Here is a 14,876-nt window from a genome sequence, read left to right as displayed (position 1 = left end):
GGTATAATAGTCAACTTTCTGCTTCTTGGCAGTTCACTAAGCATCACTTCTTTGAATGAATGTTTTTTTTCTCTTCTATTGCATGTTTGAAGTAATGGGTATTTCTTCTGGTTGGATGAACACTCTAAGCAGCTAGCGAATAGGTTGTCCCTCAAAAAGGGGGAATGAAAAATTATTCAAGTATTAATTATCAAGAATTATTCAATTAGTCCTTTAAGATGCCTCAGATCCTAATTGGAAGCTGGGACTGTAGCAGTATTTAGCACCCTTAGGTGCTAATCCAATTGGGACTTGAGGTATTTTAAAGGGGTAATTGAAAAATTATTCCTAGTGCTATTTTGAACATGCCTATATAGGTAGCATCTTTTAAGAGTGTACTAGTTTTGTTTTCTGTGAGTTAAACGGCTTGCAAACAGAACTCCTTTTTTCTCATTGAACAGCCCTCTGGGTAGACTTGCATGTGGTAATGCTAGTCTTTTGATTGTTTTCCTGTGTAAGATGCACTTACCTAGATGTGACACTAGCATTTTGCATTAGGACTGAAGGTTTAACATTATGGTAGTTGGAACGGTCTGTTAAAATATTATGTTGAGCTGGTGAGCATAGCTCTGACTAATGTCAGTTGACTGAATTTGTGTTGTAGCTCCCTGGGAAGCTCAATGAATTGGATCACAATGGTGATCTTGCTTTGGATTTAGCCCTTGCCCAAAGATTGGAGAGTATTGCAACTACATTGGTCAACTACAAGGCTGACATAGACAGGGCAGACAAGAGAGGCTGGAGCCTGTTACATAAAGCCATCCAAAGGGGTAAGTAAATAGGATATGAAACCTTGTGAACTTGCAGTTGTTCCTAGTGTGGAATATATTTTCCAAAGTCTATTTCTGTGTCACTTTGTAGTTGACACTTCAGTTTAAAAAATGGCAGTCAATGATGAACTTTGTCCTATTTCTTTTTTTTCCTTTTTTTTTTTTTTTTTTTTTTAAAAACAAACATTTGATATCTGAAAGCTAGCCTGCTGGCTGGTAAATGGAACTTGCACTACATGACATCCAGAAGCAATCTAGTAGAGTATTGTCTGCCAAAGGAAGAAATGTAGGGAGATACTGAGAATATTCTAATTTTGACAATACAATGTCTTTCTGACAAATAGTTGAATCAAGCACGACAACATAGTCACAAATAAAGATTAATCCTTTTTCTAGACCTGAGTTGAATGCAGCATATGCTACTCTGATTATGGTTAACAGCGAGGGTCCTTGCTACTGGACAGCACTTTTAGGGGAGGAAAAACTGACTAGAAGAAGATGAGGAGCTTCTGTGCTAGTCTGAATATCTTCAAAGCTCTGGTGAATAGTGGCATAGTTATCAGAGTGGAGTCTTGAGTACAACTGCATGATTATCTTGAGCTGTTCTCCACCTTAGAGTGGAAAATGCATCTTATGAGAACTGGAGCACAGTAGGACCTGGTTGCCATGGCCACAGTACTCTGAAGACTTCAGAGCAGCAGCATCTTGGCCTCTGGCCAAAGTCTGGTAGAAATCTGTAGTGAACGCCTTGTGGTAGGAGTTGCCTGCAGTGCTGTCTTTGGCAGCTCTGTTCCAGAAAGCCAAGTACAACAGGAACCTTACCTGTGACCAGACCTCACAGGTGTTGTAGTGCTCCAAATTAAAAGTGTAAGTTTATTTTTAGCATCAAGCTCTTTTGGACTCTTAGGAGTAGTTTAAGTTTTGCAAGCTCAAAATACAGCTCCCATCTTCTTCTTTTAACCTCCTACGTATCTAAACAGGGTAATGCTGGTGTCTGATCCTGTGAATGAAACTTCAGCAGCAGGAATAGGAGACCTTCTAGGCATAGGTCAGTGTGATGGCTGCAGCCCTATAAAGCACTAGAAAGATTGCAACAGGATGCTCTTCGTACTTAATACTAGCATTTGTCCTCTAGTTCTAATGTCTGCTTTCAGTCTAAGCTAGAGCTTGGAGAATGAATGCTTGCTTTTGAGTAACCAAAGCTTCAGTGAATTAATCACTGTTAACAATCACATGTTCTGGAAATGGTGCTAAAGCAAATTGTCTGAACTTACCACATGATTCTTACTTGTGATCACTGGAGAGTCGGGGTATGTCTGATATGGAAATCAGAAAATGAGATTTTGGTTTTCACTGGCAGAAATACCACAGCAATCCATATTGCTTAAACCGGCAGTCTTTGTTCTCCAGTCTTGCATTCAGGACAAGCAACTTGTGAATATGGCTATTCAAAGTAGTCTTTGGTGTAAGTGGAATTAGTATCATTCTGAAATCATTCTCTCATCTTGGTGTTTCAAGTCTAAGGTTTCACATACTGAAGTGGGCCTAAACTCTGACTTCTCAGAAGCTCTCAAGAGGGCATTCTTAATAATGCCATGCATGTTGAAGCCCTTACCCTATGGTTTTGAGAGCAAAGGCTGTTATTGCTTGTTTATGTAGCAAGACTGAACAGATGAGGACTAACCTCAGCTACACACTTCTGACTGATGCCCTGCAATAATACCTTTTGTTCAAAAACTACTTGTATGTTTAGTCTCACAACTGGTCCAATTTTGCTTTAAAGCAGCAGTGGATTTATCTTGATAGAGGAACTAGCAAACTCAGTATCACCGTAGGAAAAAGTGTGAACTTGGGTGACATGTAACCTCTGGGCAAAACACTTTCTCCAACAGCTTGTTATGTAATAGTATTAATCCTGACTTTGCAGCAAAGTCTACTTGAAGTTACCCATTTCTAAGCCATTCTGGGAGCAGGCACTTGTATTGGAATGGCTGTATGGTATGAAGGGCAATCGTGTATCCATTTTCTGGACTTGTATAAAGTGTATAGGGTATATAAAGTATATATCCATAAATAATGTTGTTTTGTTTCACAAAAGGAGATAAATTTGCTGCAAATTTTCTCATTAAAAATGGTGCCCGTGTGAATGCTGCTACACTGGGAGACCAGGAGACGCCTCTGCACCTGGTGGCATCATACAGCCCCAAGAAGCATTTGCCAGATGTCATGGCAGAGATGGCACAGATAGCAGAGTCCCTCCTGCAAGCAGGAGCCAATCCAAATATGCAAGACAACAAAGGAAGGTAAATGCTGGGTGAAGGCAAGTCTGCTGCCAGTTTAACAGATAGTACTGTAGTGGTTAGATGCAGCCTGCTTAGAACCAGGTCTGTCAGCAAAGCAGAGGTGATACTGGAAGCAGGAAAGGTGAATTCATTAATCCAGTTTGAGTCCTGTGGGTAGCACTCAGAGCAGAAAGCTGTGCAGGCCTGTTATGAACAACTAAATATAGCCCAGCTGTAGAAAGCTGGGGCAAGTTGATTGTGTTAGAACATATGGCACACAATTAATTTACCTTTATTGAATCACTGAACAGTAAAGCAAGCCAAGTAAGATGGCAAATAGTATTCCTGAAAGGCCTCTCTCTGAAGCTGTCAGTGAAACTGAAATTATCTGAAGTGTAGGGCCGGTAACCTGCTTTACAGGTTAGGTTGGGCTGGCAAACGGGTACATAAAATGATATAGAAGACTTAATCAGTTAATCAATTCTGTTAGGTCAAGCTCTTGTGCTTTTTCCTTGAAGGTTAGCTCTTACATTAGTGTAGAGTTACTTACTACTAAATTAATTGGAATCACGTCCACTAAAAGGGTAGATTGTGTTGGTCCCCCCCCCCCCCCCCCCCCCCAAGATGTGCTTGTGCCTTTCTCCTGAAATTTAACCCCATGAATCTGTAGTGGCATGTTGGTGACCATGGACAAATCTTAAGCATCTCATTTATTACTAATGTAACTGTATTTTGCTCCAATTACAGGACCCCATTACATGTATCAATTGTGGTCAGGAATGAACCTGTATTCAGTCAGCTTCTCCAGTGCAAACAGTAAGTCTCACTTAAATGTAAAATACGCTGAAGTTACCTTATACAGCAAAGATAGGAAAACTGGTTTAACAACTCTTCTATGCCTTTTTGCCTTATAATAGGGCTAGCAATAGGCTTGGGATGCAAAAGTGTAAAGGCTTTGCATAACTTAAGATGCCAGAACAATGCCAGAAGCCAAGTATGTGTTTGCCCTACTGTAAAGAGGAAGCAGGCTACATCTGTGTGTTTTTCAAAGACGACTAGGTGAAATAATGTAGTAATAACTTCATTTGTAGTGGAGCTGAAAGGAGTAATAAGACTCTTAAAATGTCTGAATGTGTTCTTGAGTCGGACTTGGGTTCTGCTTAAAGCTAATACAGGTGGCTAAGGGTGATGAAGTAAAATACTTCATTTGATTCAGTTTCTTGGTAGTTGAATTTGCAGCTCTTGTACACAATTTACTCAAAGACAAGGGGATTTGCCTCCGTTACTTAGTGGGAGCCCAAATCTACCAGGGCCATGCTTATCATAGGAGCAATGAGCTTAAATCTAGTCACTAAAAGGTGTCTTGCTTGTTTCAGAGTGTTCACAAATTCTCTGAAGTAACTGGAGCTATAGTAGGCTTCTTGGCAAGCAAAACTTGTCAGTGGGATATTAGATAAACGTACAGCTGTTCAGACACTTGAAACTCAAGCTGCATTGGCAAACCACATTTTAAGGTATAAATCGGGGAACACTAATTCTTATTTTTAGGCTAGACTTGGAGCTGAAGGATCATGAAGGAAGCACAGCTCTGTGGCTTGCAGTTCAGTATATCACTGTATCATCTGATCAGTCTGTAAACCCTTTTGAGGATGCCCCTGTTGTAAATGGAACCTCATTTGATGAGAACAGTTTTGCAGCAAGGTTGATCCAGCGAGGCAGCAATACAGATGCTCCAGACACAGTAACAGGTAAAGCAGAGGTTTGTATTTCTGTGTAGGTGAAAGGCTTGTAAGTTAATTGCTCTGAGGAGCTGAATGAGGTTTTGACAGCATTTGCTGCATAATAAATGGTAAATGGTAGTAGCTTTACTCAGAGGTGGAACACTGACAGTCCCAAGCTGAGCTTGACTTGCAGGAAGTAATAGAAAATCTGGGTTCTTTGCCATGTCCTAATATCCTCTTTACAGTTTCAAAATGTGCAATTGCTAAATAGTAGTGCACATGACAGTGCAGCCTTGCCAAGGGGACTACTAGTAGGTAGGATTTTCCTTGTTGGCTTCAAATTTTAACGTTGTAAGGTAGTGGGGAAGGTGCTAGCACACTTGTTAGTATTGAAGTGTGGTTGGAACACCACTCTAACAGTTCCTGGTTTTTCTTTAGGAAACTGCTTGCTTCAGAGGGCAGCTGGTGCAGGAAATGAGGCAGCTTCTCTCTTCCTAGCAACTCATGGAGCAAAAGTCAACCACCAAAACAAATGGGTAAAAGCAGAAACTGTAGTCTGAAAGTTTCCTTACTTCTCTGCAGAAATAAGTTAGAGATCTCTCATTGCCAACCATAGCTTAAAGCAAGTTGGAACACCTGCTGAGCCTTTTGCCTATTTTCAGATATTTACTAGTGATCAGACAATGTTGCATTCTTGTGGCACTGTTCTTGCAGCATCCCCAGTTGTTAAGAAGCTTTTAACACTTTCCTTGGTGCTTGTTGTGATAAAGTCCTTAATATAGGTTAAAAAGGTTTGAAAGTTCTAAGGAAGCTTTGCCTACTAGAAGTTAAGCTTTTCACACCAATTCTTGTGGGCATAGTTTAAAAGCTACTTCTCCTCATGTCTCAAGCTGTTAACCTAGTACCCTGTTTATTAAAGGGAGAAACGCCACTGCATACAGCCTGTAGGCACGGGCTGGCAAACCTGACAGCAGAACTTCTGCAACAAGGAGCCAATCCAAACATCCAGACGACAGAAGCAGTGCTTGGTCAGAAGGATGCATCTTCTTCAACAGCAGAGAATGTTTATCTGCAAACTCCCCTTCACATGGCTATTGCTTACAATCACCCAGACGTGGTGTCAGTCATCCTGGAACAAAAAGGTATTTTTTTTCTGGTTCAGACTGTATTGATGCTGTAGTGGATTGGTGTGCTGAGATGGCATCTAAACTGTGTTTTGACATAGTACTAATAAAGCATGTCTTCCTGTAAACACTGAGTAATTAATAAGACTGGCTAAGCATAATATTAAACTCAGATCATCTGCTTGTTAGGACTAGAAAATTAGTTTGCCCATAAATCTTTCTAAATTCGCCACTGTAGGTAATGGACTTGAACACTTAGCCCCAGGTTGTATTCTAGCTGTAAACAGATCTCTTTTCTCTCCCCATCAAAGTATTTGTTTTGGGTAAATGCTGGAATCCAGTATGGATAAAGGCTTCTTTCCATGGTGAGACTCTTTGCCTTCCTCAACTCTTTCAGTAAGAAGATTTTGTACAGAATAATGGCAGTATTATGATAGCATTGAGACTTGAGTACTGATATACTAGCAGGTGACAGTCTATTAAATGCTACTAGTCAGCTTCTTTCTAGCAGCAGGGAGGGAGTTTGACAGCAGAAGCAAGGCCTGTTTGTCTCCTGCCATAAGTGGGATTTAGAAGGGAGTAGATGAATTGGGAGAATATCCTCCATCCCAGGGAGCTGAGAAGGTTGGATGCTGCCACCATTTTGCAGTACAGCCTCTACTCTTCATTCTCAGAGCTTTCTATATGCCACTGTATTTGGAATGAAGGTAGAAAGGAGGCAGGTTAAGCCTCTTAGCTACAAAGTTGAATGTTATTTGGTACAAGTGTTAAGATTAGACAGTAGTGGCAATACTACCTGAGTCCTAAGCAGTATCACATCTGGGAAGCTGAAGGAATCTTGCTCAGATCTTTCAAACTGGATGCTGAAGGAACAGCTGACTTCAAAATATGATGCTGCTACTCCTGCAGCTTTCAGTGTCCAGCTGCAGGTCAGGTACAAGAATGCTCTAATTCCCTATACTTTTTTGTAGCTAATGCTCTTCATGCTACCAACAACTTGCAAATTATTCCTGACTTCAGTCTAAAGGACTCGAGAGACCAGACTGTGCTGGGATTGGCTCTTTGGACAGGTATGTGTCTTCAGAACAAGATGCGAATTTACAAAGATACAAAAACTATGATGTGGACAAGATTTTTAAAAAATACATTTTTTTAAGACAAAACGGCAGGTGTGTGTTCATGTCCTGGCTTGTGCTGCTAGTGAGAAGCTGTCAAGGAGAGCTTTAGATGAGTCTTCAGCTTCTAAAACTGAATGTTCATATCTGACTTACTGATAGATTTCTAGCCCTATAGCTTCCCTTGTTGACTAGCAGGTAGCCTGGAGCCTCTTGCCAGTACTTGCAGTTCTGTGGAACTGTTCCACTGAGAACTCCCTGGTAACTTTCATATCACATCACTGTATCATCTCTTCATGGTTAACTCTGTTCTAGACATTGTTTAATACAGTAGTGCTGACCTTTACAAAGGGAAGGTGAGCTGCTTTAAGTAGCTGGTAAGGTGAACTTGAAGTACTGATTCAGAAGATGCATTTCTTGTCTGAAATGTGAAGGGGAATGGTTTGGGGAAAACTAGGTATTTTTGTTTCCAGCCAAGTGACATTTCAACAGTATCAGGACACCGTCAAAAGAAAGAGGTGGTGTGGTCACTACTGAATCAATTTAAGTGTGGTCCTACTGAGCTGGAAACAGCAGCTGTGTGGGGGGTGGCAACTCACTCTGGACTTAAGAGATGAGGCAGAATGCTTGGTGATGTTGCTCTGTACAGGAGTGCTGGGTGTCATCTGTATAGGACAAACATCTTTACTGTCCAGGCTTTTCACTCTCCAATGAAAGGAAACTAAAATGTATCTTTCTTTCTACCACTGCCCTTATCTGCTTCTGAGATGAAGGAAGAGGAACGAAGCTAAACATCTAATACAGTAATATTCAAAAGAATAGCTTATGAATAAAATGTCCAAACATATTATCTTTGGTAAAAGTCTGAAGTGATATGAAGAATTAAGCTAGGTATGGTTAAGGACGACTCCACTACATTCAGGTTGGCAGAACTAGTGGGGAAGCTTTGCTGTATACCAGACCATATCTTATGTCTTCAAGCAAGACTGAAAGGATTTCATAATCAATATTCAATGTCTGTAAATGAATATTCAAGAGTCATGAGTTGGTTTAGCTCATGTATGTACATTTTAATAGGTTCTAGACTTGATTCAATGCATTTCTTACTGTTATTACTGAAAATTGAAAGTTTCAAGCTTTATTTATTGATCTTCAGTGTCTCTATTTTATAGAACTGAAGGTACAATACTAATGAGCTTAAACTCTTCAGGCATGCACACAATAGCAGCTCAGCTGCTTGGTTCTGGGGCGTCCATCAACGACACAATGTCAGACGGACAGACTCTCCTACATATGGCAATACAGAGACGAGACAGTAAGAGTGCACTCTTCTTGCTGGAACATCAGGCAGATATAAATGTCAGGTAAGATCTTAACTAGTAGGTAGTGCAGATAGTGATGACTGTCTTTATATAATGGCTTGAAGTTGGTTTTAAATCATGATTTGTGCATAGTTATGTGTTTTTTATATGGCACTAGTTATGGCTGAGGGATTACATATGTGAACTTGAACCTATATATAGCTGCATTGGTCAGTACCTCCTCTTGAGGCTGCAGAAGGAAGTGCCACTTAATTCTAGGTGGAAGAGGATCCTCTGTAACACTCAAGTCCTAGAGACATGGTGTTGAATGCCTATAGTCTCATCTGTTTGCTGGCTTGTCAGAGCTGCATGTGTTCTACCATCTAAACTAATTAGATGTAGCTCCAGCAACAAGATTCTGATAGAACTTGCCTCCTATCTCCTAGACAAGTTGATATTAGACTTAACAAAACATTTATCTGCTTACACGACTGACAAGCTGTCCTTGAAATTTGGCGAGCTATAGTGTAATGAACATCATGGGTACAAACTGCCTAGTGCTGCTGTTCTGACTTAATTTTTTTTAACAGTTGGTATTTCTGACTGTTGCTTGAAGTCTTATCACAGTGCAGACAAAGCTGTTTGCTTCTGTGGCAGTAGGCTTGGGCTGAAGGAACTCTGTTCAAACAGAGGCTGCACTTAAGGAAATGACAGTGTCTCAGACCTAAGAACACTAACGTGCTTTTCAAACCAGATATCAATCACTTGCTACTAAAGGGAGGGAGGGAAAGAAAGGTAAACTGCCTAGCTGTGATGAAAAACTAATATGGTGTGTTGCTTGGCTGTGGAGATACAGTCTTACCACAGCAAAGATACACACGTGAGATGATGCCTATTGACAAAGCCAAGAATTTACTGTAACACAAGGCCTAACTTTATAATGCAGTACTAACACACTTCAAACTGTACCTATTACAGAACTCAGGATGGAGAGACTGCGTTACAGCTAGCTATAAAGAACCAGCTCCCTCTCGTGGTTGATGCTATTTGTACCAGGGGAGCAGACATGTCTGTGCCAGATGAGAAAGGAAATCCTCCTTTATGGCTTGCCTTAGAAAATAACCTGGAAGATATTGCATCAACTCTGGTAAGACTTTCAGTTGACTTAATTTAGTCTCACTTTTGTGCATCTTGCTAGCAACAAAGGGCTCATCAGCAAAAACAAACTCAGTGCATGGAAAGACTGGAGTAGTCCTATGCCACTATCTTAACTTGTAGAGGTTTTTCTTCACCACAAATTCCTTTTTCTTGGGAAATCTTCTATAAACACTGTACTCTGCATAGCCAAATATCTTGCAGCCATGGTAATAAAAATAGAGAATATGCTATCTGGATTCCTGATCTTGGAAAGAGTAAGGGTCTACTGGAAACATCAGTCTGTAGCATACCACACTTGTGTAAATAAAACTAAACACTCATACCTATGCTTTAGAGTATGTGCTTGTTTTTATTACAGCTCAAAGTTCCCTCAAAAAAGCCTTTAAAGGTGTATATTTACTTCTCAGACTCTTTACTCTCAGGCATAGGTAATCCAGCAGGAGACTTCGAGGAGATGCAAGTAGACTTCCTTATGTCTCCTTCATAAGGAAGTTATGTGAAAGCTTTGTCTCTGATAACCACAGTTACTGTCTGCTAGAGACAACTATTTAACAGCCGTGCTGATGTCCTGAGAAATAAATCTTGTAACTATACTTGACCAATTGTGCTGGTATTGGGTAAGAATCTTTATGGAGTCAACACTGAAACTACTTATGTATAAGCCTTGTAAATAGTTTGTAAAGTAGAGTGGAACAAGTCTTATTTAAGTGCCACATAGCTTAAGTAGTTCTGTAGTAGAAAATGCAAATATTAGAAATAAACTTCCTGGGAAAAAATATCTGTTTACCTGAATGTATAGGAAAGCAAGTAAATGGGCCAGACCTTCAAAGGCAGTGTCTGCTGAGGCTTCTTGGCTCACTGTCGGTGCTTGTCACTGCTGAAAGTGAAGTAACTCTTAGCCAAACTGGGTTAAGACCTGTCTATTCAGAGTATGTGGGTGAATAGCTGATTGATACTAAACACTACCTAATAAAATATTACATAGCAGACCGGTAAAATATTGGTCAGGAAGACATTAAGGTAGCTTCCTGAAATTCAGTGACTGTCACTAGAATACATAAAGCATCTCAGATTCTACCTCCAAGGGATAATGTTTCTGAAGCATTAGTCAAGGACTATATATAAGGTAGTAGAAGCCTGCTGGAGACCTAAAAAAACCTTCACTGCCTCATTGTGCTTCTCCTTCCAGGTTAGGCATGGCTGTGATTCAACCTGTTGGGGGTCAGGACCAAGTGGCTGCTTACAAACTCTTCTTCATAGAGCTATTGATGAAAACAGTGAACAAATAGCATGCTTTCTTATTCGCAGGTCAGACCCCCTTCTAAAATAAAAACCTTCTAATGTGCATGTACATATTTTCCTGGCATAAATTAACTGAATATTATTTTGAGCCAGTAACAGGTATGTGCTTCATTAGACTTGGTGGGTGGATGGCACTTATGGAAATCTGACTAAACTTAAAAACATATTCTATTATCTGTACTAGCATCATGTTTTTGATGATAAGAGTCAAACTAAAACCAGGAACTTGATCTTTTGTAGAATGTGTCAGCAGCTGCTAGATCATATCTTGTAAACTTTTTTGACCCTTGTTCAGAACAGTTTAAATCTGGTTTAAACATAATAAATTGACTGTATTGTGTTTGTTTTAGTGGTTGTGATGTGAATAGTCCCAGAAAGCCAGGCCCAAATGGAGAAGGAGAAGAGGAAGCTCATGATGGACAGACACCCCTACACTTGGCAGCCTGCTGGGGACTAGAAGAGGTGATCCAGTGCCTTTTGGAGTTTGGTGCCAATGTTAATGCTCAGGTACGTAGAAAAATTATGCACGGTTTCTTTGAAGTTGATTTTTTTACTGTAGTGAGAACAAGCTTTCCTCCTTTCCTCTCAGCTTTGTGTTTTGCTTCATAGGAAAAAAATGTCCTGTTACGGCTGAGGCAATGCAGTGACTGGGTGCAGTTCTACTTTCTTTCCTGTCCCTTGTTACCAGATCTAGTGCTTATCTGCCCATATGATGGGTTAATTCTGGAAGCTATACTAAAGGAAAACTGATAAAGAAAACTCCTTGCAGTGTTAGTTGATTGGAATTCAACTCTTTTGTCCCTAGTGAGAATTAAAGGCAGGAGTAGACTGTATTCTGCGGCAGTTGATCATTAGACTAGCTATAGTGTAAAACTCCAGAATCTTCTACTTTGTTAGTGTGTTTGGGAAGTGTCTTCTGTAGAGTAAACTGAGGTGATGTAAGTACAAATTACATTTCATTTTTGATTATGCAGTAATTCTTAAACAGAAGTTTGACAGAGAGCAACAAAAGAAATGAATGCATAACATTTGAGTCCTAATGCTATTGGAAAATGACATCAAGATGAATGACAGAACACATAGTCACAAAGCAGCTGTGGCTGTAAACTGCTACTTGATACAGACAGGTGATTAAACACCGTGTTTGAATGCTCATCTCTGCCCTCAATATGTCTGACTACATGGGAACTGTTACTCTGAGCGACTTAAATGGCTGTATAATACAGGATTGAGGTCAACTATTTGGAGAAACAAGTACCAATTTGCTTTACACTGTGGATTGGGGCTCCCACTGCAACTGTTTGGTGTCCCAGCCAAAGGCAGCTGGGTGTGTCACAGAATTAAACTAATAAGTTTCTTCAACTTTTCAGAATTAGGGAAGGATTTGTGTATTACTGAATCTCTATATACAAATTTCCTGGTTTCCTTCTAGGATGCAGAAGGAAGAACTCCAATCCATGTTGCCATTAGCAACCAACATAATGTTATCATTCAGCTTATGATTTCACATCCAGATATTAAGCTAAATGTACGTGACAGGCAAGGAATGACTCCCTTTGCGTGTGCTATGACATATAAAAATAACAAAGCAGCTGAAGCAATTTTGAAGAGGGAACCAGGAGCTGCTGAACAGGTAAGCTGGGAGTATTCAAAGCAAGCTTGTCTTACTGCCCTGGTTTGTGGTAACAGGTGTTCCACAAGCAAATTCTGCTTTAGCCTTTTGTGTCTTTACATGCGGTAACATTTGCCAGATGCCAGTTTTCTGTAGCAGGATTTATTGGGCAACTGTAGGTGTGTACATGCTATGTGTGAGTAACATCATCAAGGGTTAGTGTCTCATCCAACCTTATCTCATCTTGTCAGTACTAAACTGAGGAACGGGTATATGTGTAGATAAGGAGAAAGTTCTAACTGTACCCTTGTCTTGTGCTGGACTAGTACAAAAATAATCTGTTACCTAGCTCTCCTAAAACTATCCAGAACAGAAACCCTGACTTAAAATAACTGCATAATAGATGTTCTTCTGCATTGCTGAACTGTAAAACCTCCAACTGTATATTCAGGCTTCTGGTGTGACACTTCAGACAGCTGTTCAGGAGTTTCTTCCTATCCTGTGTAAGTTTAATTACTAGTGAGGTATTTGAGTGCTTAGTGAGCTCTTGTAATATGTCTAAACATGGTTACAAACACCGCCAGTTTTAAATGTGCTTTAACATCAGCTTCAAGGCAAAGATGAACAGCAACATGTGCTTTATGTTAAGCCATAAAACGAATACAGTTTGCATCAGCGTGGCAGGACTGTGTGTTGCATCCTTCTCCAGTATTAACTGCCAGATTGACTCAAGTTTGTTTAAGTGAGTTTATCATTAACTACTGCTTAGTACTTACTATGACAGCTGTTAACCTTTTGTCAGTCATAATACTCTCAAGTGGTCAAGAAATGACAAGGTTATAAAGTAGAAATAAAGTAGTGTGAAGCAGACTGGAGTGAGCAGTTGCAGCTGATTATTTCTTGGTTCATTTACTTGATAGTCACATCTATCAAGTCTCAAATGTTAAGCAGTGAAAGGTACAACACTCTACAGTTCACCTCAAGTAGAGCAGCAAGTATCTCTCAGTGAAAATGTCCTACTACATAACAATTTGCTGTTCTACAGATATAATGGATTTCATTTCATGTGCCCTTTCTGTCACAGGTTGATAATAAGGGTCGGAATTTCCTACATGTAGCTGTTCAGAACTCGGACATTGAGAGTGTGCTGTTCCTTATAAGTGTACAGGCTAATGTAAACTCCCGGGTCCAGGATGCCTCCAAACTAACACCTCTCCACCTGGCTGTACAAGCTGGCTCAGAGATCATTGTGCGTAATCTGGTATGTATCAGAGTCATTTTTCCTCTGCTTAAAAGTGCACGTTCTGCCTTAATGCACATTGCCTGTAGGCTGGAGAAGTCTGCAGAAGGTGACGCCACTTTTTCTGACACAGAACTCAGACTTGCATAGAGTTCCCTTTAGCTTTTACTGTTAGCTGAGCTGCATCAGTAGCTTTCATATGAGTGTTTGATTTGCAGCAATCACTAGGTAGTGTGGCTTACTTTAAAGGAGGTACTTTACCTTGCACTTTCTGCAGGTTTGAACAGAAACACAAGTTGCAGCAGGTCAGTAATGATAGCATTTTATATATGCTGGAGACCTAGAAGTATCTCTGTACAGTGGAGTCTTCTGTGCTTCATTCACCAAAATAAACTGTTGGCTGATAGCCCTGAAATATCTTTGAACATATTCTTTCTTACATCTTGACAGCTGCTTGCAGGTGCCCAGGTGAATGAACTGACTAAGCATCGTCAGACTGCTCTTCACTTAGCAGCCCAGCAAGATTTGCCCACCATTTGTTCAGTCCTTCTGGAGAATGGAGTAGACTTTGCAGCTGTAGATGAAAATGGAAATAATGGTAAACTACTAAAGTTATACAAGTAGATGGAAACACTTCTTTAAGTGTGTTCATGATACCTGCTAGTAGTACAGATAGCCCACTGATGGGCTAACTCCTCAAAGGTGAAAAAGAAAGACCAAGAAATCAAAGCTAGTGAAAGGAGTTTTGGGGAGGGAAGGTGGTGGGGGAAGTGGGAGTGCTCAGTTTTAGCAGGCTGTAACTATTGCTGACATTAACGACTTCGTGTTCTTGAAGTTTCTCTTTCACTTTTCAGCTCTTCATCTGGCAGTGATGCATGGCCGTCTAAACAACATCCGGGTCCTCCTCACAGAGTGCAATGTAGATGCAGAAGCCTTTAATATTAGGTAATTAGTATAGTCTTAGCAGATTAAAAGCAACACAATGTATTTTTAAATATGTGCTGTTATGAGTAGATAAACTTAAAAATTTGGCTTGTATTACAGTATTTCTACGCTAATTTTACAGTGAAGTGTGCAGAGCATGCAGTGTCTAAATTGGGTGGAAATTATACTGAGAAAAGGAAGTTAATGGAGGCAGCTCTGTGTGATAAACGATGCTGCACCCAAGTAACTTCATACAAGTCTGAACCAAACTTGAAAACAAGGAGAGTT

The 14,876-nt window shown here is 40.2% G+C and overlaps 1 protein-coding gene across 4 annotated transcripts in view; it reads left to right on the top strand.

The window, feature by feature from the left end:
- ANKFY1 (ankyrin repeat and FYVE domain containing 1) overlaps window positions 1-14,876 on the top strand; it is a 33,960-nt gene that overhangs the window by 13,098 nt on the left and 5,986 nt on the right. For all 4 annotated transcript variants that reach the window (XR_012634878.1, XM_074923175.1, XM_074923174.1 and 1 more), the window contains exons 7-21: window positions 644-809; window positions 2,908-3,112; window positions 3,839-3,907; window positions 4,640-4,839; window positions 5,251-5,348; window positions 5,732-5,954; window positions 6,908-7,006; window positions 8,262-8,415; window positions 9,331-9,499; window positions 10,700-10,818; window positions 11,163-11,319; window positions 12,245-12,445; window positions 13,509-13,685; window positions 14,115-14,262; window positions 14,519-14,609. Coding sequence is in view for 3 of the 4 variants with exons in the window: in XM_074923175.1 (XP_074779276.1) it covers window positions 644-809; window positions 2,908-3,112; window positions 3,839-3,907; window positions 4,640-4,839; window positions 5,251-5,348; window positions 5,732-5,954; window positions 6,908-7,006; window positions 8,262-8,415; window positions 9,331-9,499; window positions 10,700-10,818; window positions 11,163-11,319; window positions 12,245-12,445; window positions 13,509-13,685; window positions 14,115-14,262; window positions 14,519-14,609 (2,276 nt within the window). In the remaining variant the exon portion in view is untranslated. The remainder of the gene's footprint in view (window positions 1-643; window positions 810-2,907; window positions 3,113-3,838; window positions 3,908-4,639; window positions 4,840-5,250; window positions 5,349-5,731; window positions 5,955-6,907; window positions 7,007-8,261; window positions 8,416-9,330; window positions 9,500-10,699; window positions 10,819-11,162; window positions 11,320-12,244; window positions 12,446-13,508; window positions 13,686-14,114; window positions 14,263-14,518; window positions 14,610-14,876) is intronic.

Source organism: Athene noctua, chromosome 19, assembly GCF_965140245.1.
Source record: "Athene noctua chromosome 19, bAthNoc1.hap1.1, whole genome shotgun sequence".
In the NCBI taxonomy this organism is placed as follows: Eukaryota; Metazoa; Chordata; class Aves; order Strigiformes; family Strigidae; genus Athene; species Athene noctua.
Note: the sequence above shows the minus strand (reverse complement) of the source record. Positions and strands in the feature narration are given on the sequence as shown.